This window comes from Pseudochaenichthys georgianus, chromosome 20 (assembly GCF_902827115.2).
Source record: "Pseudochaenichthys georgianus chromosome 20, fPseGeo1.2, whole genome shotgun sequence".
Lineage (NCBI taxonomy): Eukaryota > Metazoa > Chordata > Actinopteri > Perciformes > Channichthyidae > Pseudochaenichthys > Pseudochaenichthys georgianus.
In genome coordinates, this window is record NC_047522.1 from 4,107,304 (window position 1) to 4,134,746 (window position 27,443).

A 27,443-nucleotide genomic window follows, 5' to 3' on the forward strand; every position below is an offset into this window, starting at 1 on the left:
AGACACTGACATAAACACCCCAAACAAGATCTGAAAAGTCAACAAACAACTCGCGGAGAATTTAAGAAATGGATTTGTACACGCAGATACATGCTAGCTAATGCACTGTAGCACAAACATGCTCTAATGCACTGTACCCTGTGCACATAAATATGAACTTTTTAGGAAAACACAGCTGACTGGCAGCTCTAATAATACCACTGACAAGTCGTAGATGCCAATGTAATCAGAATTTGATTCTAAAATGGGTGTGTGTGAGAGTGTGTGTGTGTGTGAGCATGAAGCAAACCGGACCTGTTTTAGCCATTCCCAGTTTAGAATTAAAGCATGCTCGATTGATAATTGCACAACGTTGCTGTTGTGTCTTGTTTGTAAGCTTATACAAGGGAAGAGTGACACTTGATAAACCTGGAGCCCAGTCAACCCTGTCCATATGCCTTATCTGCTCTATGATCATGGGGGAGGTTTCTGGTCTATCACAACTGAATTGCTACCTAAATACACACATATAACATATAGTTAGTCTCTCTTGCTCCTAATGATATCCTCTCACTCACTCCCGCCTTATCTCTGCGTGTAATTCCCTTCGTCTTTCCTCTCGCCATCCTCTCCTCATTCTCTCTCCGTCTCCATCTCTCTGGTGACAATGTCCTGCAGTTACGAGGCAAGGTCAGAGAAGTGAAAGCCATTTAAATACTGATGCAACTCTCTGGAGGCCCATACTCAGCCTCTGCAGCACTCTTCCCTGTACGCCTCACCCAAATTGATGAATAGATAGATCTCCTTTTTCATTATTTGTCCTGCATTAATCATTTAATGTATTACACATCTACTGGCATCACTGCCTCCCAAAAAAAGTGTATAGAGGGAAAAACAACCTGTTCTTCATCGTTGGTAGCTGTGGTAGCTGTGTGAGTGCATGGGAAGGCCCAGTGTGTGTGTGTGTTGATCCCAGGTGCATCTGCATTTCAAATGTTTCCACCCTAGTTTATGGCGCACCGAGGGACCTGCCATTTCCATGTTTTAATCCCCTCTCGTGCTAAGTCGGGCGCTCCATAAAAACGCCACATGTTGCATGGCAGTGAACGGGCTACCTCATGTATACATCTAAACCGATCCAAGGTGTGTGGGGAGGCCAAAACACATTTTTATAGGAGGGATTTGTTTGGCCAGTGCCGGAGTCATGGAGCGGGATCATCCAATTTCTGTTCTTGGAGGGTATTATTGCTGGTAGCTAAAGTTTAGAGGTTTGCCATTAAACAGGGAATATTAGTGCATTGGACTGGAGACAAGTTGTTTGGCTACAGTGTGACCATCCCATTCTGCGTAAAAGGCAACACAGGGTTTTTTATTGGCTTTTCTGTCAGAAAACATGCGATTCAACAAACCACTCAGGTTTGTTATGTCACCTGCAGCTCATTAGAAAGTACCGCCCCCTATCTGAGTATCAAGGTGCGCCATATTCGTATTGCCAACCAATCTAAACAATAGTCTAGTGCCAACCTGAAAATTAGCACAATGCATCAGTTTGTAATGGATTTGTAATCAATTGCATACACTTCTCTATTTGAAACTAATGAGTAGTAATTGTCAGAACTCCAAGTGGAAGTTTACATGAAATACCCAACATCCTTCCCTTAATTCCCACCATGGGTTTATTCCCAGTCAACACTGTTTCACATTAAATATGATACAATCATCAGTGCAACATTTATACAAGCTTGCCATTCAGTGCCAGCATTGCATCGAATCCATTGCTTGCTGATCAACAGCACACGTGGCCTTTTCCATTGCCTGCCCCCCCCCCCTGCATTGTAAAAACGAGCAGCCAACTATTAGTCAAACATGGATTCCTAATTAAGTGGAACATTAATGTGTTCCTGCTTCTGATTGTGCTCCCCTCCACTCAGCTGCAAATAATTCTGATCATTTGTAGGTGCATCGTTCTGTTTTAATTACATGATGATGGACTCCAGTACTGCAGCTGAGTCACTATTACATAATTCTCTTTAACTACTCCCCAAATACCTGCCACTATGCTCCTATTTTGTCAATGCAACTCATTTATGTGTGTTCTCCCTTTGCCAGGGTCTCTGTAAAAAGACCCAAATGGTAATTGTTCTTGGAACAAATATCATTACAAGAGAAAGAGAAGGAGCTCCAGAAAGTTGAATCGGAAGCTTTTTTTCGTAAACATTCTTTCCAGTATAAATAAAACTTCTCACAAGATGATATAAAAATGACTCAATTATCCAGAAGCCTTGCGGGCATATACTGCTGCTCTGTTCAACTTGTTTTTATGCACACACGCAATCGAGGTGATTTGGAAAATGATACCAGCTTGGTAACCAATGATTATCATTTAATGCATCTTGTGGGAGCAGTTTTATTTGTGATGTTTCATAGCTTCCTGTATTATATTTTCCCCACCTGTGCAAAGCTCTGCCATGCCAATTGTTACGCAAACTTGTTTGCTTCTGCATAAATGCAATGAATAGGCAGTTAGGCCTGACTGCAGCATCTGTACACGATGTAACTTGGATTGGCATACAGAGAGTAACTTTATTGGGTATGTTTATGCAACATAGTTAATAAAGTGCTTCCCTAGCTAACTTACTTTCTGTGGGTTGACCTATACTGTAGGTTATTGGTGCAAATATTAAATGATATCCGAGTTTTCTGGCTAGCTGATATGGCATTTAGCTCGTCGATGGCGTATTTTCTTTTTATATTAAGAGGCCCTATCATGCTTTTTGGGTTTTCTCTTTCCTGTAGTGTGTGTTATAGGTTTCTGTGCATGTAAATGGTCTGCAAAGGCTAACATCTCTCGAGAGGGACTTTCTGTCACCCTGAAATGCCTCGATTGTAGTCCTTTGTACTTCCATAGTGACATAGGTAACACTTGCACTTCTATTGGCTAGCGCTAAGTAGTGTAAACATGTCACAGTAGAGGCGCTACATACTAATATGAACCTGCAAATGAGCAGAATAGGGCCCCCTTTAAGGCCTTTAAAACAAACAGCTTGCTAAGTACTCAATATTATTATCAGATATGGTCTGCTAAGATAATATTTATTTTTAAACGACATTCAAAGACTAAAAGTGAATACACCATCTAAAATAATGTTAAAATACAATACAGTATATAGCTCAAATGTAGCATATGTGCACCTCAGGAGTTAGCCAGTTCAGAACAGGTGGCTATACTATCCAAAACAAAAGCATTATCAGCATTCTTCAAAAATGAAATGTAAACAAAGAAGAAGCATCTTCAGTCCTATCTCTTGACACCTAAGCTAATCTCACTTCCATAATCACCACAACACTCGTGCATCTGGGCCACTAAGAAAACAATCACGTTATCCGTCAATCTTTTAAGTCTATTTCCACACTGTATCTTTTCCCCAACAGCAAGACATCCTCCGACTATGTGGGGAAAGACGTGTGCATTTATAAACAATGCCGGTGGCCCAAATAAGAAAGTGACAGAAAATAACTTAATCCTCAAAATACTGTAAACGGGATAAGTCCAATATTTTAAGTGGCCTCAGACTGGAGGGTTTAAGCCATCAGGGCCCTGCAGAGGGATTGTTACCTTCAGTCTCCTCGGCCCCGGAGCCACCTCGCCATAAATCTGCTATTTAAAAACACCCCACTGTACTCCTCTCCTCCCCCCCGCCCCCTCCATCTCTCATTACCCATGCCGTGTTTGAGGTTTAATACTCGTCTGTACTTGATATTCACTCTGTGCTATTTTTAAGAGCACAGGTCCCGTTACGTCACGCCGCACAACATTAAGGGACACAGCCTGGGAAAACCAGTCCAGGACATGCTTCTTGCTCCAATAGTTGGCACATATACGCTAGTTCAATCTGATTTACAGGCTTTGCCACTCTGTAGAAAGGTTTATGAGGGATGAGTCCTCTCGCGACGTGCTTTGATGACGTGGAAATTAACAACAAACATATCAAAACTGAGATAATGAGGGAACAGCTCCTGGCCCAGATTTCACACAATCATACAATACAAAAATATAGTATTATGTGCCAAAGCATGCCTGTTGAAATGGTTCGTTTCATCTGTGGGCCGTTACGCCACATACTATCAGTCGTTCAGGGGACAAGCTGTGAAATATCCTGCAAGATAAAGAAGCCCACACCTCCACCCCCTGCCGTCCCCTCTTTTTCCTACATTGTACTTTTGTAATTGGAGGTGCCATAATGAAATCAATTCAGTGGTGATAACAGATTTCACATCATGTTACCAGTTTCCTTTGGAAGAGGCCGCCACATGAAGACGGCTAAAAATATTCCTCTTTCATGCATCATCAATATCTTCATTATATGAAAGATGTGCGTCAGGTTGTGTTTGCTGTTTCCGTTTAATGCCACTTGACAGGCTAGCATCTTGCCTGTGTCTGTGACTCGCTGCTTTTTTGTCTACTCTGTAATTCCACTTTTTGCGAACATGCGGAAAGCAGATTCATACCACACAGTGAAGCAAGTGGTGAAAAGCTTGGATTAAAATCACAAAAGAGAAGCAGAGACATGCAATTTCTTGTACATTATGATCTTTTGGTTTGCATTACAGTTCAAAATCAGGACACTGGAATAGCACGTTGTCAGTGTCAGAAGTGGGGCAAGGAAGGCTAACGCAGTACAAAAAAACAGATTCACAAATAAACTAATAGTGAATAAAACCTGGGTATGAATGCTAATGAAACTACGGTAAGCGAGCAGCACCATAGCAGGGGAATATTGACAAGGGACTCACAAAGAACACTGGCATAAACACACAGAAACTAATCACAAGGGCGGAAGGTGGAGAGAATCAGGGCAGGGCAAACAATCACAAAAGGGCAGGAAAACACAAAGACAGGAAGTGATATTAAGACAAGACAAAAGGAGAGTTTCTTTACAAAATATAACAGGAAATAGGACATGAGACGAGTGTTCTTGGTTTTTGTGTTTGCTGTATTATGCGAGATCAGATCTAAAATCCCATGTATTTCATTTGCAAGATCTGCTGTATATCTAAAGTATCCTTTATGGCTTCTTGTATTCACTACGTAAATATCCAGAGTGGTTACGTAATGAAGAGTTATCTTTATTGCCAGTGCTATTCATTAATATGGAGGCAGTGTCATCCCATAATAAAGAGCAGTCTGTTCCTTTACCACATACTGTCCTCATGCAACATTAATAGTGCGGTAAAAACAGTAAACAATGCCTTCAGAGGATTTAATTTACATGTAATGAAATCAGATGCAATGTACACCCCCCCTGCATACATTATCTTCTATAGCATCTAACTGACCTCACACAAGCTATATAGAGTATTTATATGCATTGTTCATTTAGAATTGTACTATAATGTAAAATGTCAACCATTGAACTGACCGGTATCTGACTTTTATGCCAGATGTTTATCCTCTCTGCTCGATTTTATTTCAGCTGAGCTATGAATATTTATCACCCCAAACTGTTGACTGAGCGTTTTCTGAATGAGTTCTCCGGAGAGTACCGTACACTACACCCGTGTGCATCCTCTCAGTAACTTGATAAACACTTCAGAGTGTGCGTGTACCCACCTCAAAGGAACAGGGAAGATGATCCCTTTTGTTTTAAACGCAGCTGTTCAAAATCCAGCAGCAATGCAAGAGGAGAAAACACAATGCTGCATTTTGATGCAAGTCTAGCCTAATTATTTGGTAAGGAGAGAAGGGGGGGGGGGGGCAATACAATTGATTCTCCTTTTTTCTTGTTTTTTCGTCTTAAGGCAGTGTATCAATTTCCCTAGATACACACTACAAAGTGAATTCCAACTGTGCTCTGGGACACAGTGGTGAGGCGCAGGGATGTCCACAGGCTACGGCCTAAAGTCACACTCTGTGATGCTAACTGAGCGCTAATGTACACACCTACGTTAGCCTGCGCCTAATTACTGTCAGCAGACGATTGGGGTCATCCGTGTCTGTGTTGACATGTTCGAACTATAGTCGATTGATTTGTATGCACATCCTTACAATGAACACTAATTTACTACACACACACACACACACACACACACTGCTATGTATGACATTTTTAAGGCGGGCCTGTTAGAAGCCCATTGTAGCTTTCTTTTCCACTCATCTCCACTGTTCCATCTGTGCCCTGTATATGAAAGGGAATAGCTGAGCAGGCCTGACAAAGGGCGGCACAGAGGAGGCAGAGGTGCTGAGGGAAGCTGCGCATTGCTGGAAGGGATTCCTATCTGTTTGTGTGGATGTGTGTCAATTTGAATACTACATTTCCCTACCTATTATTCATTGTATGCATCTGATGAGGGTAAAGACAATGCATTTGAATACTACTCTCTGTGTAATGCATGGGAAAGGAAGTGATTGCACTGGGAATTAAAACGTAGATACATGAACATCAAGTGTTGTAGCCCACCTTATTTTAAATAGCATGTACCCTGTTTCAAATATAATCTTTAACGACACTGCCACATGTGTACGGGAACTGTTACGTAGATACCATGTTGTCAAAGTATTTGAATACATATTATTATGAGAAATGTCGGTTCTCCTCTGTCTAAAAACAGATCAGCGCTGCCTGGAGCTGCCTCCCGCCCCTCACGCCTGTCCGAGCGAGCCTGCCTGGCCCTGCGCATGCTGCCGTCCGAGCTGGGCCTGCCGTTGCCGGGGCAACAACAGCCGCATAGTAGCTGGCGTGGCTCCGTTCGGCAGCTCGGCCTAATTATGCTGCTGCTGGCTTTGATGTGGTTTGTGAGGCTCTACCTGCATTACTGCAGCCAGTGGCTCTACCTTCAGGCCATAGCAGTTCCTGTCAACAAGTGAGTTTGCTTCCTTTGATATCACCCTGCACACACACACACTCTCAAACACACACACACAGACACAAATGGGCGTAGTGGAGCCTATGGATAGAGATACATAGAGCACAACTACATACTTTTTAAGCACAAACATCACTGCTGACATCAATCTTTTACACAGGGGGCAGATACATGCATAGAGGCACATATGCAAATTCCAGATACACACACAAGTTCGTGCAAGCTCGTAGCACACACATGCAAAACATGGTGGTAAAATGAGATGTGGCAAGGTTAAGGAGCAAATGAGAGAAAGAGGATGTGCATTGTGTGTGTGTGTGTGTGTGTGTGTGTGTGTGTGTGTGTGTGTGTGTGTGTGTGTGTGTGTGTGTGTGTGTGTGTGTGTGTGTGTGTGTGTGTGTGTGTGTGTGTGTGTGTGTGTGTGTGTGTGTGTGTGTGTGTGTGTGTGTGTGTGTGTGTGTGTGTGTGTTGGCAAACAAGCACACACACACACACGCACACAATGGATCCGCCCCAAATCATCTGTTTGGAATCCCCCCATTAACATTTTAACAAGACTCTCTCAATATTAACAAACCATTGCTGGGGGAGTTTGCTGATTTCACCGCACAGCTTCAAGTCCCAAAAGGCTACATTATTTGGAAGGAATTTATTTGTATTATTTGTTACACGGCATTGATAATGAACAGCAATGAGACACCACAGAACTGTTAAATCACATCTCAATAGCATGTGGTGCTGATTTAATTCATCACAATAAAACAGGCTGGCTGCAAACATGCATACAGGCAGCTTTTTATTGCAATAACATGGCGGTCCAAACAACATCGCGCATTAAATCATGGAAAGTGATGGCTGACAGAAGAAAAAATGCGGCGGAATGTTACAAACAAAATGGACTGAGGGGGTGTACTGTATGGGAGGTGAAAAAACAAAATTGCGAAAACAGAGGGGGTCAACGTCGGATGACAACTTCCACATGTCGAAATCTGCTGCTTTCCCTCGGAGCATTTCTCTCCATGCCATGGCCGGAGCTGGTGGTGCCCAGAGAGAGAGGCCAAGTGACAGGATCAGAGGGGGGGGGGGGTGTGTGTGACAGGCCTCCCCCTCTCTGTTTCTCTCTCTCTCTCTGTTTCTCTCTCTCTCTCTCTCTCTCTCTCTCTCTCCTGCTTTCCCATAATCCATCCTTGGACATCAGTGGACAGCAAAGTGTGCCCCGGGGCCACAGAGTCTCTGGCCCCAATGTTCCTTCATTCACCAGAGAACTCCTTTCTTTTGTGTTGCACTTTCATATACTAACACAATAATGCAACCGTCTAAAATTACTACAGTACATGTGCTCAAAAGCGGACGTAAAAGTACTCATGCACAAATGCCCATGTAAGTGGTATATTTAAATTAATTAATAGACTATTTATGCATCAATCTGTAAGCAGTGTATTTTTAGCTTTATTTATTGCAAATATGATTTTGTCATGTTGGGTATTTGATTTATATGTTACAATGTAATGTCATATGTGCTCATTTTATTTTATTTTCCTCTTGTAAATAAAAAGTAATTCTAGCTTTTTTCTTTTATTGAATATTTTGCTATATCTTTATAATTAAATGAGATCGTACCACTAATCGAGATCCACATGGCCAGGGAATAGCAGGTCACATGCTCAATCCATTACAGAGCCAAGTACCACCTGCAGTTTTGAAATTTCACACATCACATTTAAGAGATACAAAATGTGATTTAATATGGAATGATGACCGTCAGTATTTGAGATGGGATGATGCTGCCAATGTCAAAATGCTGTTACAAGTTATTGAACTGGAAACTTTCATTGTATTAAATCACGATTCTCTATAAATGAAATATTCCCCTGTCAGTCTTGAAATTAGATTTAGCAATGCAATTTATCTGGAAAAATAGAAACCTGCAGAGTGAAAACAACTCTGCAGGAGTCTGCACCGGTCATTCAGTGAGGTGTTTTATAGGGTTAAATATGTTTGTAAGTAGATCTGCTTCAGATGAAACACCAATGGACCTCCACTGTCAGATTAATGGACAGAATCTGAGAGACGCTTGACTCTTGGAGCAAATCAGATGGAAATTAATGAGCACAAACTGGACTTCTCCTCCCCACCACTGGCTCTACCTCCTCCAGACTGATGGGAAGATTAAGGAGCTCATGAGGCTTGCGGTAAATGGGGAGTCTGGATAACAAAAGCTCTCAGGTGTTAATATTATTGTAGCGTCTGTCCGTTTATTTTAACATATTTTAGTTTAATTTGATATAAATACACAGATTATCTTATAAACACATCACATTTGACCAGTAAGGGCAGCGTGTACTAGCAATCAGCCGAATACAACCTTAATTGTCGTCAAACTAATTGAATATGATTGAATCAACCACTAGCAATAGTTTGTGAATTGCCTCTAGAAAGCATCACAAATCTACCACATGCATATTGACACATGCACCCATTTCACACGTCACCCGCCTCCGTTTCCTCTCCCTCCAGATTCCAGTTCCACGCACACACGGTGGACCTGGTGTACCAGAGTTCTCTGCTGCACACCCGGGAGGAGCTGGCGATGGTGGTGGTGGGTCCCCTGACCTTGAACGCAGCAACGTTCCTGCTGGTTCTGATCAGATGTGGCTGTCAACAGATATTTGGCTCACTCCCTTCCTTCACGTCAAAGTTTATCATGGCTCAGGGAGTGTGGACAGTCCTCGACCCCCTGGCCGTCTTTGCGGTGGACGCCGTCCTCGGGGTAAGTCACTTAAAAATAACTTGGACACTTGTGCACTTTAAATAGGAGTTCACTTTATCTTGGCAAAGTGACTTTAGATAACAAAAACAAAGAGGGGGAGGGCGTTGGGTGAGAATGAAAATGTGCAAGGTTGGATGGGTGTCTTTTTTTAGCGGTTGATTTCATTCTGACAGTTAAGGAGACGAAGATGCTGATTGATTTGGACTGTTGACATGAGGGTAATGAAATGGCATTGGAATGGTGTCTTATAATAACTCCTTCTTTTTGGTACTTATTGCTAAGGAATACATTTTGTTGCATTTGGGATTGTATTCTACGTAGAGGGAGAGGAGCACCAGCTGACCAGTGTTCGGTCCTTGAGCCATCATGTGATCTTTCTGATGCATCTTAGTCCCGGGCAAGAGCTTTACCATATTGCAAATGTCCGGTTGTATAACAGTTATCCATATATGTCTGTTTTGTTCCTTCTTTTCTTTCATTCCCTGTCTCCTCAGCGTCTCGCCTACAGCCCAGACACACCGGTGGGAGACGCAGCCAAGCTTTACTGGCACTTCTTCAGAGTTGACCAATCAGGTGCAGCGGGAGTGATCATCACTCTTTTCCTCTATGCAGTCATCTTCCTGCTGTCCGTCACCATCCTCTTCATCAACATGCTCAGGTCAGACGTGCAGGAAGGCGGGGACGGAAAACAAATCCGATCATTTGGTAAAACGTGTGAATAAACGGCATGTTGGATCCATGACCTCCAACACGATTAAAACGTAGAGAAATATGTTTCAATAGCAGAAATCTTCACTACATCAACAATACAATAACAATATGTTTATTTATCTTGATATTATATGGATTTTATGATATCAGACTTGATCCTGTATTGACAGAGCCCAAATGGAAAGTCTTCCAATGACGAGGAAGACCCTTTCTGTGGCCTTCTACTCTCAAACACCCGTTCAGAAACAACTTTGAACCGTCCACCCCGCAGCCTCGTGCCATCTCCACCGTCCACCATTTGTTTCCTCTATTCACAGAAAAGCACCAAAAAAAAGTTGGAAAATGAAAAAAAAAGTTGATCTAATCCATTTAGATGTTTTAGTCGCAAAGAATTACTCGTGCAGTTATGCATCAACCTCACACATCTACACACACATAAGCAGAAATACACAACACAGTTACGAAAACACCATACTCTGCAATTGGTCGGAAAATGTTAAAGCGTTCTTAATCCAAAAGTGTGATGTGTTTTGATATAGCGTGAACGCATAGCCCCCTTACACTATCTGATTAGACGGAATGTTTTCCATGGTTGGTATCACTGCAGGTCTCATACATATTTAAATGGACATCTCCATGGTGGGGAACACACACACTGTATCTCACCGTGTCTTCACCTCATGTCTTGAAGTTTGAGGTCGCCCATGCTGAAGCATTTACTTGCTAGGTTTGTGATATGTTTTAGCACCTCAGACTCTTTTCTACCAAGCCTTCATGGAGCTTCTGTGACTAGAGTTCTTAGTCAGTGTTGAGTCAAACATTATCTTCTGTCTCCGTTTCAGAAAATGACAGGAGCTTGGCACTGCATTGCAATGGGAGGGTGGACGTAAACATGCACCGCAGAACTACTAATTCCAAATTCCCGGCTTAAAAGATGACTATTGCACTTTTTAAATAATAGAAGGACATCATTATTTTCAGCATGGTAGTAAAAAAAGTAGAAGGGCGGGTGATAAATTACTGAATAATGTAACTCAGTATTCTTCCAAGGTGTGTTCTCCCACCCCCATAAAGGACCAAATTCCATTAACGGCTCAAAATGTAAGAAAACCCTTATTGAATTAATCAGTTTGAGATTGGCGGCCGAGGAGAGGGTACCATCTAATTTCAGTAAGCGGGACGCTTATCGGGCTCCGGCTAAATGGACAATATTAAAACAGCAGCGGGGAATAATGACTTCTGCCACTCAACCTCCACGCTGGTTTGTATTGAATGTAGGCCACGAGGCTGAAGCAAGGCTGATAATTTTATGGGTTACAGTTTCCTATTGGCTGCAAGGAAGGGGGCTCTGACACAGAGCGTGACCTATTTCTAAAAAAACGCCTCTGGCTATATGTATAGATAGAATGGACTGTTATCCTTTTTTAATTACATTTTAGGCAGCCTTTATTCACTGGCTGCAAATATACACATCAGTGATGTGCTTTACATCTCCATACTGTTTGAAACTTCATAGATACAAAAAAGTGATGTCACAGTGGTTGTGGTGCAAATACATGCAAATGATTACAAGGTTCAAAAACTAAAAAGACACTTAATTTGCATTTTCTTACACAAGTGATGTCCTTCTCAAGTGTGCATGTACAGTTTACATCTGGACCTCTTCTTAAAGATTAACAGCTGATATTTATAGTAAATGCATGAGCATTGGCATGGGATTGGGAGGTAGGGCAATGCTTTTAATTGTTTGCCAATAAAATGTAAATATCATAGTCAAAGATAGAAAACACTGCATACATAATTAAGTTGTAAAGCTTTTCCCACACAAAAAAGACCTTCCATTTCTATCCACCCTGCTAATGTCGAATATTCTGTTCAAATGTATTCCATAAGTTAACATGTCCTTAAGGGGACCCCTCCACTAAAGGAAAGCCTTATCATCAAGGTCGGACCCCCTACTGTATATAAGTTACATATACTGAAATTCAGAGCACTCCCAACACCAAGGAAATCAGCCAGTTTTGAAGTCCAAAGATGCAAAGATGCTGATTTCCTCCAAGACAGCGAGCGCATAAATGAATGAGAAGCGCAATTCAAGTGTAGGATCAAAATGAATGCGTGCTATTCCTGTGTCTGAGGTCAACATTCTACAAACATCCTTCTCCCAAGAGCGATGGGGAATGATGCTGAGTTCAAAGCTCCACACCAGCTTCTCGTATAAATCCCCGTCTCCTTGATGTTGGTTTTATTTGAGAGTTGATTACCCTCTGACAGGATAGATTCTCTATGGAAGGGCGAAAGGTCTGCTGGTTTTGATGGTCAGCCAAGGCATTTGTTTACAGACATGGTGATTCTTTTTAGGGGTTGGCTGCGTGCACCCTTGTGTGGTAAAAGAAAAGCAACATTTTGGTGGTGTGCGCTCATCGGGAGGTATGAATCAATACGCCTTCTGCTGCGCCGAACGTTTTCTTGTGACTCAGGCCGGTCTCTCCAGACACATCTGCAACCAGCACGTCCATTGCATCTGCCATCTTTGAAGCCCGGCAATAACACTGAAGACTATCCCAGGATCTGACTCCCACACAGTAACAGATGTACCGCCGCGTAGACACACAGCCAGCGCTGCAGCTTGTCTTTACAAAGTGCTTCCTACTCACAGGTCAATTTGTTTGATTCCTTTTGCTCTCTCATTGTGTTTGTATCGATGTATTAGACTTTTGTAGTGTCTAATCAATAGAAGTTCTTCTAGCCAGTTGGGATCACTGTGATTTGACCATACAGTATAAGCCAGCCAATATGAAAAAAATACATGATGCTAGGAGCTAGCCACAGAGCTAGTTAGCTGTGATTATAACCATTAAAACAAATATGCATGCGTGTCCTTGCTTTAGCATTTGCCCACATGTGACCTTTACAGGGCTGTGATTCAGAATGGCGTCACTGCGTCCCCCCCTCATCACTTATTTCTCCCCTTCTAGATGTCACAACGATGGTCGCATGCTGGATGTCTTTCAGCGCCTCACAGCCAAGGAGGGAACTTACTTCCTGCCTCAAGACCTGGAGCTGTCCAATCAGGAACTGAGCTACATTGTCAAGAAGGCGGAGCAATGGAGAGGCTTCAACGGGGAGAGGCGCAAGGTAAGCAGTCGTCTCCTCAAACGCTTGGTGATTAATTGGGCTAATGGATGTTTTCTTAAGGAGAGACAAAAGGTCACTATCGTTATCTGCTGGATTGGTCTGTAAAGAAAGGAATCACAACGACAATACCGCATCCAATCTGGTCACTTTAACCAAGATATTACGTCCGAGGAGATGTATAGAACAGGCTCATTTTGTATCATTACATTTTCTTTAGTTACATTTCAGAAAGCAGAGAATTCATCTCAGAGGTCTTTAGCTTCATTCTAATTAGTACAAGATAATTACCAAAACAGAAACTCGGCTAGCGGGCTGCCTGATTAGTCTGTGGAAACCAATTTCCGAAGATATTTCATTAAAGTAAGACTGCTCAATCAACACACATACTGGGATACATATGTTACACTGGGCATTCTTCAGACAACTGCTAGGGACATGCAGGATCCCAGTTCCTATAAATGCATATCCCCATGAAATTACTATTGCTCACGAGAGGCTGTCGGATGTTTCACAGCCGGTAGGTCGATGGAGATGACACAGGGAAGGGCAGTGTATTAGCGCCGAGCCTACACCCGATGTAAAATCTTTGCATAGTGATTGAAAATGTGACTTGTTGAGATAAGGGAAAATGGAACGCAGCGTTCAAACTGCAGCCACCCTTTAATTTATCCTGCAGAATGTGTTAGTGGCACACATCGCTCGGTGTTCTCCATGTTCATTAACTCCGCTGCTCTTTGCTCACACAAGTTCACACGGCTGGGAAGGGGTGAAATGGAACCAGAAACTTCAGTCAAACCCTGGTGAATGATTGACTGCCGTTCAACAGTTGGTGTCTACAAAAATATAACCGGACACGAGTGACCTCACTTCCTGTTCTCACTTCCTGTTCTCCTAATTCAGAATCACTGAGAAAAATGGGATGAATAAGACAGAACATGTTGACTATTATTTACTTCATTTGTACCTACATAAATAAAGAGTTAATCTGCTATTCTTTTACCACCTGTTTTTAAGCCTTAATGAAGTGCAGCCCTGCCTCAGAGAGGTGACTACACCACTGCTAATGGGATGGTGATGGACCTGTTTATTGGGAGAAAATGGAACCTCCCAATGTTTTGGAGACTTTGAAAGAAATTACACCCCTAAAGTTTGTGATTAAGAAAATGCTTCATTTAGCCGCTGATGGCCTCTTGCTGTGGTGGCTCGGCTAAATCATCCCTGCATTACTGCATATCTTCCTCCACAGCAACAATTACAGCATACTTCATATTATCCTTAATTTGCCGTTATTAAACTGATAAAATGCTAACACATTCTCCAGCATGATGAAAATGTAGGGTTATTGCATTTTATGATTTTTCCATTATTCAAGCCGACCATTTTTCATCAAAATAAGATGGGCCGTGCCATTATTTCATAATTATTGGAACAATTTCTCCTGTGAAAAGGGTCACTTTCCAAACTCAGCAAAGACATATCCCTATTAGACTAATTTGCCTTCATGCTAATTTTTGTCATTTTTCCCTCATTAACTATTTATCATAGACAGGAAAAAAAATATATTCATGAAGGCAAGCAAAGGAGCAGCCCGACAGAGCTGAAGCTAATATTTTGCAACTCTAATGATTTTTTGCATCCTTAATTAGATAGAATAAGGTTGATATGATTAGGTCAGGATGTAGTGTTTTTCATTAAAAATACATTTCAGAAACTGTATTCCAAATATGCCCTTGCAATTAAATAATGAATCCGACGCATTCCTTATTACGGAACCAATTAATATCAGAGGCAAGGGCGTAATTTTAATAACAGTGGGCCACGAGGCCTTCATTAGCTGAGTGAGAGAGAGGAGGAATGAGGAGAAGGAAAACAAGGTGCTCACAGGAACAGCAGCCGTCTGATATTGAGCCAATTTTAGAAAGTTATTGAACAGCACGCTCTTAAAAGGATATAACATTTTCAACTATTCAGACATGTTGCAGTAAGAAACTGCAGCAATGTTTTAGACTAATTTGATACTGGTTGTTTGTCAGGTGCAATACAGGGCAACTATAGTTAACACAAGTGAATGTTTTTTAAGGTTAATTTAGTATGTAAAGGGTAAGGTACGCAGCAATGGGACAGGAAGAGTGTCATGTGTTATGTTGAGCAGACCTCATCTAAGATAAGACAACAGGCTATATATGTTGGCATTAATAGTAAAAATACTTTACACTTGGCAAGATAACAATACAGGATTTAGTTGAAGCAAATCAAAGTTTAAAAACTGTTTTCCGGATGCTGTAACTCTAAAGCCAGCACATGTTGTCTGACGCTGCATCTCCCTCCAGCACTGAAACAATAAAAAGAGGATCCACATTCAATAACCTGCAAATGGCCTATGATTATCAAACTTGTAATTTCCACAAGGCGGTCATTAAACATAATCTAATTTTTACTTTCTCGCCAATTAACTTTATATTATAGATTCCTGCATGCCATATGATAATTTGAGTTCCTCTGAGGTTTAACTATGACTGAGGTTAAGATGTCAGTAGTGGAGCTTTAGCAAATAGTGTGAATGAGTCAAAGATGCATCTACCTGTGTACTCTTTAATTTGACTTGTAGGCAGGAAGGAAGGAACAATTATGAGTTTCCATCAAAGATCAAATGCCTCAAGTGTTGTGGATAACAGCTGAGTTGGGGGGGATTAGCTCAACCACCAATTTGTCATGATTGAAATTCTTCAAGACTTACCTCACACTGCTATTTACAGCGTCCTTTAAGGCAGGGGTTCCTAACCTTTTTTCCCAAGAGCCCCCCCAAATGATTCCTGTTGGAAGTTGCCCCCCCCACACACACACACACACACACACACACACACACACACACACACACACACACACACACACACACACACACACACACACACACACACACACACACACACACACACACACACACACACACACACACACACACACACACACACACACACACACACACACACACACACACACACACACACGGGGGGGGGGGGGCAACAGCCGTAATTAAAGTTTAAAAGTCTCAAAAATGCTACAACTACTGTCACAAACTGGATGAATGTGAAGTATTTTGTTAAAGGAGGATGAAAGCGTAATTAAGGAGCACTATTGGAGTGACTTTGATGGTTATTGGACTCAGGATTAATTCATTTGGATTCCCGCTGTATGAAGAAATTAAAGGACGGCGTGGAAGTGGAAACAATTCACAAAGGGATTCAATTGTTTAAAACACATGTAAGCCGGATTTTGCCGATGTGTTTATGTGGATTCAAAAGTCGTAAATATCTACAAAATGGAGGAGACGGATCTGATCGGAGCAACTGTGACAAATGATCCAACTGAAAACGGCATGGACAATGACTATGCTTTAAAAATGCGCTTATCCAGAGAAGCCCGGTTTGGAAACTTTAAGGGCAGAAGAAACATTTCTATAGAAAGAATTATACATTTCTGTCTTTTTCTGCCTTTAATAGCTACTAACTTGAATTTTTATTAAAATTAATTAATCAATTATTGTAATGTAGAGACAAGGCTTTTAGTGACAATCATGTATTGCCTTACAATTATATGTAAAAAAAAAAAGTGTTAAAAAAAAAATAGTCTAAAGATGATATTTGGCCTCAAATCATCTGAGGCCTGGCGCCCCCCTGCGATCTTTGGCGCCCCCCCAAGGGGGACGCGCCCCCCAGGTTGGGAACCACTGCTTTAAGGCCCCGGCCACACCAGGACGAAAACGGCTAAACTCATAGGATTAACGCAATCGCAAAAAAGCTTCCGTCCACACGCAATATTCACCGGATAGTGTCTGTCCACACGAGACTGCTCCGTTTAGCTCCAACCGCTGGAGAAGCTGCAGTACATATGCAGGAGCCTGTACGTGGCGCTGTAACTTCCTCCACAAAAGCAGCGAAGAAGCATGGTTGTCATGGTTGCCCTTCTGTTTATTCTCCGCGGTGGGAGCCGAGGGAATCGGGCGTTTTTCGCCAGTCAACGTGTATTAAAGTTAAAATCTTCCGGATAAAAGTGCCGGTCAAAGGTCTTCTTTGTTATTTATTGAGCTTTAAAAGAAATGAATAACGACTCTATATAATATAATAATAAAATACACAGAGCCTCTCTTTTTCATCCCTCTCTTCTGACAGCGTCAGTGTCTGTCTCATGCAGCAGCTGATCCAGTAATGAGTGACCCGGCCGACAGTAAAAATAAACATATTTATAACTAGTTTAGGTAGATTGAGAGGTGTCTCCGTCCTGTCAGATTAGACTTCACTCGCGTTTATGTCCATATCGAGAGAAAGATAAATAATCTGAATTCAGTGTGCAGTTTACTTTGACGCGGGGGTGAGCAGCAGAGGTGGGGAGAGGCGGGGCTATTGCCTCATCATTATCCGAAAATTATCGTATAGGTCGTAGACACGGAGCCGTTGGACCCCCCAGAGCGTTGCGTATGCCGTTCTATCCACCTTGGGACCCGTTATCGTTTCCGCAGTCGTTTAGTGCCGTATTCGGTCGTCTTCGTGTAGCCGAACTGTCTATATGACACTAAACAGTAACGCAAACGACCGTTTTCGTCCTCGTGTGGTCGGGGCCTAAAAGTGTGCTTCAATTAAATAAATGTTTGGAGGTTTTCTTTATAATTAATGAATGTTCTTATATCCTACTTTAGTGTTGTTGTCACTTGGCAGCTGTTCTGTATCACAACCAATGTGACTGTGTCTTTGTGTTAAGGTGGTTAGCATGGAGGCTAACAAAAGCTTTGAATACAGCCAAAATAATTCATTTCCATTTGTTTATTTAACTGCTGTTCACACTGCAAATGAGTCAATCAGAATAACATTTGTACCAAATGAAACAAACAAAAGTCTTCACTTTAATACCGTGTTAAGTACTATCATGCTCTAAGCTTGTGTGTGCTAGCTAGCTCCACATCATACTAGTTCAGTAATGAGCCCCATTAATTATGTAAAGGCAGTGATGCAGATGGACCTAATTAATTGTCTCCCGTCACCCCGTTGATTACTGTACCTGGAAGGGAGGTGTTAATTTCTGTAATACTTAAGCAGGTACGCAAACTGTTTTGTCAGAGCCACCGCCATGACAATGACGGAGTGTAGCGCCGGCTGCAAAGCTCTTTTCCTGTTAATTCACCAGAAGTTTCCCAGTGGTGGTGCTAGTGACATTGTGATAATTGAAGGAGAGAGGGAGAGATTAAAAGAAGCGGGGGAAGGAGGGAAAGAGGGGGTTTGAGTGGTGGCCCTGGAGATGTTTTCCCAACCTGATTGCATCAACATTTGCGTACCTTCGTGCCGTTTGTCTCCGTATGTCTAGGTAATGGGTTACCAGCGGCGAGTTTGGGAACACCCAAGGTGCTTTGCAACAGCAGCGTGGTTGGTGGGGAGTAAACCTGTTGAGAGTCAAACAGCACAGATTGGAGTGCTAATGATAACCTGAGTCTGGGAGGCTAGCTGTTAATCATGTAGGATGTGTTCTCCATCTTAATGTAAAGCAGTGACATGATGGTACCACCTGATCAAAGCCATACTAGCGCCATTTTGTTTCCTACCAATTACAAAAAAATAACACTTGGTGTTTAAATATTGTTGAAAAGTTAAATCGGAAATATTCTGTAATGCCTCTCGTTTTTAAACGAAATAACCCTATCCAGACCACTATAATTACTACCTACGCCAAGGAGGTTGTTTCCACATGACACCTTAAAGCTCATGAACACACCTTAGACGAAAGAATAATGTTCAAACTCAGGAAACAAGATTATCCCAGGGGCATTTGAATGCAGCCTTGGCTTTGGCAGGTCTTTGCCCTCTAAGTGCCGTTTAAGTTTACAATCATTTCATGTATCAGAGTAAATGAGTCAGCATGGCATCTTTACTCACTTTTCAACAAATCTGATATGTGGCAGAAAGGAACTGCAAACTACTACTGGTTGTTTGTCAGGTGCCATACAGGGCAGCCATGGTATCACAGGTGAAATACTTTTGAGGGTAATTGCATCTTTACTCTCTGTAAAAAAAGACAATGAAACGTAGCACTTCACGTCGTGCAAATACTACAGTAAAGTGAGGATGAGGCCATCCGAGACAAACATCTAAACGTAGGTGAAGGAAGAAGACGATTTAAAGAGGAAGGCGGACAGAGGGGGCAGTGGACTGTGACAGGATACACAGGAACCGCTGTCACACAACAATAGGACCCTCAGCTCCTGAACAGGAACCCAAAACAGCAACACAGGAACACCAGGAGAGGAGCTAAGTGCTTCAGTAGCACAGGAGGGGTCGTCTAGAGTCAGAGGGCAACTATTGGACGATGGTTGGTGTGTGTGCGCGAGTGTGTGTAGGAGTGGGATCACCGAAGTTCGCCCAACCCCCCCAATAACGTCTACCAAACAGCAATGTATTGTATATTCGTTCATGTGTACATCTATGCATGTGAGTATACTGTCATTTGTAAGTGTGTATACTTGCAAACCTTTCCACGCCCGCATGTGCATGTCACATTAAAGTGGCTTCTTCAATTACAGGGGATGGGTTCTTTTTTCTTTTTTTTGTGGACAGCGCTGTGGGCCCCGATGGCCCGAGGCGATAGCGAGCAGGCAGGCAAGGACACGAGCGACGTAGCAGCAAGCACAGCATCCAGTCGGAGCATTAGGGAGCTCAATATGAGATATGACTGCACAGCTACATGCCTGTGTTCCTGAAAAGGTCACGGACTTTGCTGGGCAGTAATGTGTGAAGGCAGTTCACAGTGGTGCAAAAAAAAAGGAGGGTAAAAAAGCAGATAAATATCAGACACATCTCATCTCCTCTCCAATTCACACATATAGGGTTTTAAGGACGCAAATGCTTGAATAACTACTTTCTGCACAACTGTTCTTTTAAGGGCATTTACCCAGCTCTACCTTAAATGAGCTGTGGGTGGCGAGCTGTTAACCATTTGTCTGTTCCTTTGTTCAAGTCAGCATTTTTCTTTTTGATACACGTGCCTCTTATTTGACCTCTGTTCATCACCTGCTGTTTGGAGCAAGAGGCACACCCAAACCCATGCACACTTTCCCAGAGACCTGGCCATGTGAGGGGATGGACGCAGTGATAGTTATTATCATAACTTGTATATATTTTTTATTTAAAACCACTAAAGTTGGACATTTTAACAAGGGGACTTATGGGGATTGACTGGATTTTGAAACCAGCCTGAAATGGCCGTTCGAGGAACTGCAGTTTTTGGTACTTCCGCATTAGATACATTGTTAGTCCTGGTAGTTGCCGCTTGGTTATTACCATTTTTCAGTGGTTTAACAAACAAAGCTTGGCTGGCTCAGTGGACAGGGGCTATCACTATGGTGTCACATCGTAAGATTCATTAAGTGCGAGTATCATCTTGAGATCGGGTTTTATATTACCAAGAAATGGTTATTCGGTGTGAACACAGGCGGATCCCACCAATTTCACAAGGTCATGCACTCCCTTTTCTCCCAAACACAGCCCTATAATGTCTCATCCCATTTCTAAACAGCTTTAGCAGCACATCGAAGGAGAAAGCAGAAAGTGTTCCAGTATGAACTCGTTGGTGTGAACAGTTTAATTACAGGGAGTGTCAGCCCCATTGCTTAATGTGTCCCTCACAATTAATCCAGGGAGAGGATGTCATTATCTACCAAAGCCTGGTTCTGGGCAGGCTGTTCTTTCAGAGGCAAAGGAGGGAGGGAGTCAAAAAAAGGAGGAGAAAGCCAGTCAAAACAAGGAAGGGCCGCCTACAGCATGTTCGACCCGGTGTCACAGAACAGGATCAAGCAAAGATTCTTGGAGGCCAATTCAAAACAATGTGTTCATCGAATGTTTCGGACACCTGCCTCATGTGACTGTCAGTGAGGAAGAGATTTGCGAGTATATGAGAATATGAGCCTGTCAGCTGTCAAAACATGTCCAGCTGGAGAAAGTTAAATTGACGGCAGGTTTTTACCACTTCGAGATGCTTTTTGGTTCCTCCTTCCTTGTCCTCATCCTCAACCTCCCCTCCTTCCTCCATGCTACAGGCCCCTGGCCTGTTCCCTAGCCATTCCATAATGTGAAACATCAGGCAACACATTCGACTGTTGAAGAGTGTGATAAGATTTAGCAGGAGGCTCCGACACATGGAATCAAAATTAAGAGCACAGCTCCAGGTTTTTCTGCGTGTGGACATACTGTTAATGTGGTTTACCCAACGTAGAATAAATGTCACATGACTTATATGCAGAAAAACGTTGCGTACTCTATGAGGCAACGATGAATATAATGCTGACTTAAACTCATCTATAAAGGTGCACCCTTTAAGAAGCTGTGTCCAAGTGGCTTTTGGACTTGAATTGACACTTTTACTCTATTTTCATTTATATTTATAAATGTTTATTCTAAGATGTTGCCAGTGCCCCAAGATCCTATTTCCCTCCGAGTTAAATAAAGTATTCAGATTCTGACTCCGCAGAGGTTTTACAGCCCAACTTGACAGATCTGATTCTTTGTGACTGTCCGTCGTTAGTCACTTCTTTCCCCCTTTCTCCCTTCCTCTCCTTTAAAGAGTTTGACCTTGGCCGCTCCCTGCGGCCCGGAGGGGATGAGGAAGGTCTGGTGATCGTGACAGGTGTCGCGTCTTAACAGCCCCACATGACATCCCGAGGAGAGATAGACATTTGGAGGGGCTTCTTTTCTTTTCTTTTTTTTACAAGGGTTTCACTTATAACCTTAAAGAGTGTGTGTGTGTGTGTGTGTGTGTGTGTGTGTGTGTGTGTGTGTGTGTGTGTGTGTGTGTGTGTGTGTGTGTGTGTGTGTGTGTGTGTGTGTGTGTGTGTGTGTGTGTGTGTGGTGTGTGTGTGTGTGTGTGTGTGTGTGTGTGTGTGTGTGTGTGTGTGTGTGTGTGTGTGTGTGTGTGTGTGTGTGTGTGTGTGTGTGTGTGTGTGTGTGTGTGTGCGTGCATACGTCTTACCGCTGATTCCCTAACTCTCATTTCGGGTTATTGGCTCGGATACTTATCACCTCCTGCCTGGGAGGCCTGATTAGGTTGAAGCTTCTCCAAAGTTACATTTTGGATATCAATGGCAATACTCAACTTTGACATCTGTCTGGAGCATCTTAATACGGAGCCTGAGTTTCTGGGATTCTGAGCAAACGTCTTAAAATATGTGTTTCATACACTTTAAGTAGGAACATGTGTTTACAAGGATTATCAGTGGGGAGCAAGTCAACACTGAATTTGTTTGGCGTGAATACTAGAGCTTTACTGTCGGTGTGATTGTTTGCATGATTAAACTTTTGCCAAATATAACTTATATTAGAGGCATGAATGCACATGTGTTACATATATAATCCTTTAATATTGCTTATATCTTAAATTAAACAAACAAGTTGTGAATTTGCATTTTTTACTTTGGCTTATGTGTGCATGATGAAGGTTACATATCTGCAGGTGGAGTGATTAATTTATCACCTTTAATGTTTTAATCATCCTTCTTTATTATCCCTGAGCGCACATATTTTCCTTTGTCAAATAAAGTTGCAGGTGAACTTCAATGCGCTCTAAACAAACCTGGAAAAGTGATCTCCTGAGGGGAGTGAGTCAGACATGGTGTGGAAGGGAACGATGGGCGACTCTCAGAGTTGTTTACTGTAGGCTGGGAGTAGGCTTTATTTTCTGCAAAGGAGATTAGTAACAGTGAATTATGCATATCTCATTTTCTGGATTATCGCAGGCACTCAGAGATATTATCTCACTGCATAATCTCTTTTAAAGTTTTTTTCTGAATGTAAATATAGTCATTGTTGCTTGTTTATCTTTTTTCTCAAAGTCCAATTTGGTCTGTGCTACTGTTGGATGGAGTGCGGTATTGCACTTGGAATATTTATAGCCTGCGATCTCGGCTTTATAGCCACTGTAATGAGGAGGGTGTATGAGAGCCACTGTAGCGTACTAGCCTTTTTGTCACTCCGCGTGTGTACCCGTGTGTTCATTATGTGTGTCCCTGCATGCAAATATGAATGGGTGGCCTGTCTTGTCCAGTGGTGCGTTTAACCAGACACAGACCTTTGATTCAGCCAAATCAGTCCCAACGCAGACAGTGTGCATCCATGCCATTTTCAAGCTGCTCCAATTATATCCGCGAAGCGTCCACATATTGGGCAAATTTACAATAATAGCATATCTATTTCCATTCTAATGGCTGACATTGCTTGGCTTACCCATGCATGTATGTCGGTGGTCTTTTCTGCTCTGTGGTTCGGTCTGTTCCCAGCCATGTGCAATGATGTCTTGACCTTGTATGTGGAGCCAGTGTGTGTGTGTGTGTGTGTGTGTGTGTGTGTGTGTGTGTGTTGTGTGTGTGTGTGTGTGTGTGTGTGTGTGTGTGTGTGTGTGTGTGTGTGTGTGGTGTGTGTGTGTGTGTGTGTGTGTGTGTGTGTGTGTGTGTGTGTGTGTGTGTGTGTGTGTGTGTGTGTGTGTGTGTGTGTGTGTGTGTGTGTGTGTGTGTGTGTGTGTGTGTGTGTGTACGTGTACGTGTACATGTGCATGCATGAATATCTCTGTGAATGAGCATGTGCATTTGTGCAGTATGACCCCTGATGTACAAAGCTTGTCCATCTGTACTGCAGTATATGTGACTGTTATTTCAAATGTGTGTGTGTGTGTGTGTCCATAAGGATGTGTTGGCACTTGTGTGTGTGTGTGTGTGTGTGTGTGTGTGTGTGTGTGTGTGTGTGTGTGTGTGTGTGTGTGTGTGTGTGTGTGTGTGTGTGTGTGTGTGTGTGTGTGTGTGTGCCTACATACAGTGTTGCATGAACCCAGTGCTCAGCAAAGAGGCCTTGAGCCCGGGCCAGCTCTGACAGACAGACAGGGTAGTGGTGGTGGTGGTGGTGGTGGTGGGGGGGGGGGTGGAGTGGAGGGTTTGACCCTCTATAGCTTAGAGAGCCTCTGCACAGTGCACACTTCTCTCCCCCCCCTCCTCTCCATCTCCCCTCCTGCCCCCCCCCCCCTCTCCCTGCTGCCTAGCCCAAGCGCCCGCAGGCACTGGAGATGCATGCATGCGTTGCCTCGCACTGTGTGAGGCTTTGTCTGTTTGTGAGCGTGTGTGTGTGTGTGTGTGTGTGTGTGTGTGTGTGTGTGTGTGTGTGTGTGTGTGTGTGTGTGTGTGTGTGTGTGTGTGTGTGTGTGTGTGTGTGTGTGTGTGTGTGTGTGTGTGTGTGTGTGTGTGTGTGTGTGTGTGTGTGTGTGTGTGGATCTGTGGACAAAAGAAGCAACCACGTCTACCTCTTCTCTCACTTGGCAATAATCATTGATGCTCTATCTAGTGTGCCCGCTGCATGTTCGTGTAGTGACTGCCTTTTGTTTGAAATCTACTGAAACATCTCGTGTCAAATGGTTACACACAAATAAATACAAGAGGTAGAGAAATATAGGATATTGAAAACAGTGACCTGGTCTGTTCGAACACACCGTAGCTTCCATGCAGTGGTTAATAAAGTTTTATGAGCATTTAAGCCATTTCTAAAAGACAAACAATTAAGATATAATATTCTGACGGCATATTTGGTTAAACAATTTAGCATCCTTAGGTAAGGCAAGGCAAGTTTATTTATATAGCACGTTTCTGTACGCGACAATTCAAAGTGCTTTCAAAGGTAGTTTAAAGTGCTATAGCATTCATTTGATACAACACAATGATACTTCCTTTCAAAATCTTATGTCATTCACCATTTGAGGGCTTTATGGAGACCATTAAGCCTCATCCATTGCCATGTCTTGATTTAACAGGCTGTCTCTTCTTACAGGGGCAAGCCTGAATTCCTAACCCTAACCCTAGGAAGCTTTATTTGAGATAAAGTCAAGTCCATACACAGCTGTTGCTCAATATATTTCCAAATATACCACCAAGTAAAGCACCTAGATCCCCACGCCAAAGATCCACACAGGATCCACATCCGGATCTAACCCTAATACGCTATGACCTTTCAGAGTGCAAGGACCAGCAACAGCCCTGTTCTCAGCACCATGTCCAGAACCAGCACCATCCTCAGTGTTCTCCCAAATCTCAACTTATCTCCCACTCTCCACAGAGTTCCAATCTCTTCCCCAGTCTCGGTCCCAGCCGTAGTCCCAGCCACAGCCGGGGCTTCCATGTGCGACACATAAATAACCAAACCTGTCCGCCACCCAGGCAAATTCAAATGCACCTGTCAAAGTGATGAAGCACCCGCCCGCAGGGAAGCATTGTTTACATTTTCACTCCACTCTTCGTAAAAGTGAGATTCTAATTATTTCCCCACTGTAAATTAAAGCCAAGTGGGACAGAACTACAAACCAAAATGATCACGGCAGTGGCAGGAGAAAACCAAAGCCCACCTATGGATGTATGGTGGGTAAGTGAAGTGTGTGGCTGGAGTATGGAGGGAGGCTTTTGTCTTTAAAAGGGGAGGAAAGGGAGGTATGGTGTTCACAGTGCAGCAAGTCGACTTCTGTTGTGCTCATTACATACAGTACAGGGTCTACAGAACTTCAACCAACTGGAATACATTATTCCCTCACATTTCATACATAATAATGTGCTGCATTATTTTTCATACCAATGGACACGGAGAGAGAGAGAGACGTAGGGAGAGAGAAATAGAGAGGAAAGATTTAATTAGTCCATGGGAACATGCAAATGAAAGGTAAAATTAGACAGAGGCAGGGAGACCTGGGGAAGAGAGAGTGCACGAATGGTAATGATGGCTATCTAGTTTGGATCAATCATTAAAGGATCAGGGGGACCGACAGGCCTGTTCGTGCCCACGCCTCAGGCTCCGGTCCTGGACAGTCGCCAGCCCGGCTCAGCCTGCCCGACCGTGGAGACTTCTCCTTAATTCTCTCCTCCCTTCAGTTCAGCGAAACACATGTGTGTTCCCATCATACATCATACACTGATGCATTTAAGCACACATGTAAACTCCCTCTCTCCATAAAGCTTAATATTTAATGGCTATGGATAACTCACTCACTCTGGGCCCTTGTTGGTTTGTGTTTATTAATCGCTGATGCATCCCCCCTTCTGGTAGTGTTTTCAAAATGGTGGCTCGATGGGTGACTTTCACATTTTTGAACGGGAGTGATTCCCATTGTAACTATAATGTGCTTTGTTTGTGTCCAACGAAATGAAGGAGATATGAAGATATGTATGACAGTAAAGGACAATGGAAAATGACTGTTTAATTCCCACTTTCTCTGAAATACTTTCCTCCCTCTTTTTAGTTGTTAGAGGCACGTTTAAATGCTAATCAAGCATGTGAGCCAAAAGTATCAAAAAAGTAACACAAATATTAAATAACCAGACAGAAAACAAATCTCAACAACTTGTACTTTCCCTAACTCAAACTACGGCCCTTCTTTTAAACACAACACAAAATAATATCCATTTAATGTTTGAAGCAGTGGTGCCTTTCTTTTTGGCCTTACACTAACACCACAGTGAAATAATTATAAATCCATCTCTTGACAGACTTTATATTTGAACACTTGAATAAACATGATTGACAGGTCAGGCATTTTTCACAACATGTCAGCCCATTTTAAAAGAAAAAAGTTATCCACAGGCACATGCATTTAAGTGCCGATTGCTTTTATGTTGCTTTCATACGGTATCATTCGGTTGGTGTGAAATCGTATCTTCTCTGAGAAAGGCAGACTCTATTTGTGAACCATGGAGCCATGTCTGCAGCTGTGTCATCCCCACTTCCTGTGCCCCTGTCACTCCCTCCCGTCCTCTGTGTGCATTTGCGGTAATGTCTACAAATCCTGAAATTGATGTCCCTGCTGGAAAACAGCCGTTTATAGTCCTCCGCTAAAATAAATAAGGCCCGTCTCTCCTGATGCAAGTCAAGGGACTGATGCAGACTCTATCAGATTTCTAAATACAGACCCCAACAATAAATCCCGG

The 27,443-nt window shown here is 42.7% G+C and overlaps 1 protein-coding gene across 1 annotated transcript in view; it reads left to right on the top strand.

Moving 5' to 3' along the window:
- ofcc1 (orofacial cleft 1 candidate 1) overlaps positions 1 to 27,443 on the top strand; it is a 71,324-nt gene that overhangs the window by 34,863 nt on the left and 9,018 nt on the right. Inside the window, exons 17-20 of the mRNA XM_034109155.1 lie at positions 6,589 to 6,840; positions 9,361 to 9,613; positions 10,108 to 10,271; positions 13,303 to 13,462. Coding sequence (XP_033965046.1) covers positions 6,589 to 6,840; positions 9,361 to 9,613; positions 10,108 to 10,271; positions 13,303 to 13,462 — 829 coding nt within the window. The remainder of the gene's footprint in view (positions 1 to 6,588; positions 6,841 to 9,360; positions 9,614 to 10,107; positions 10,272 to 13,302; positions 13,463 to 27,443) is intronic.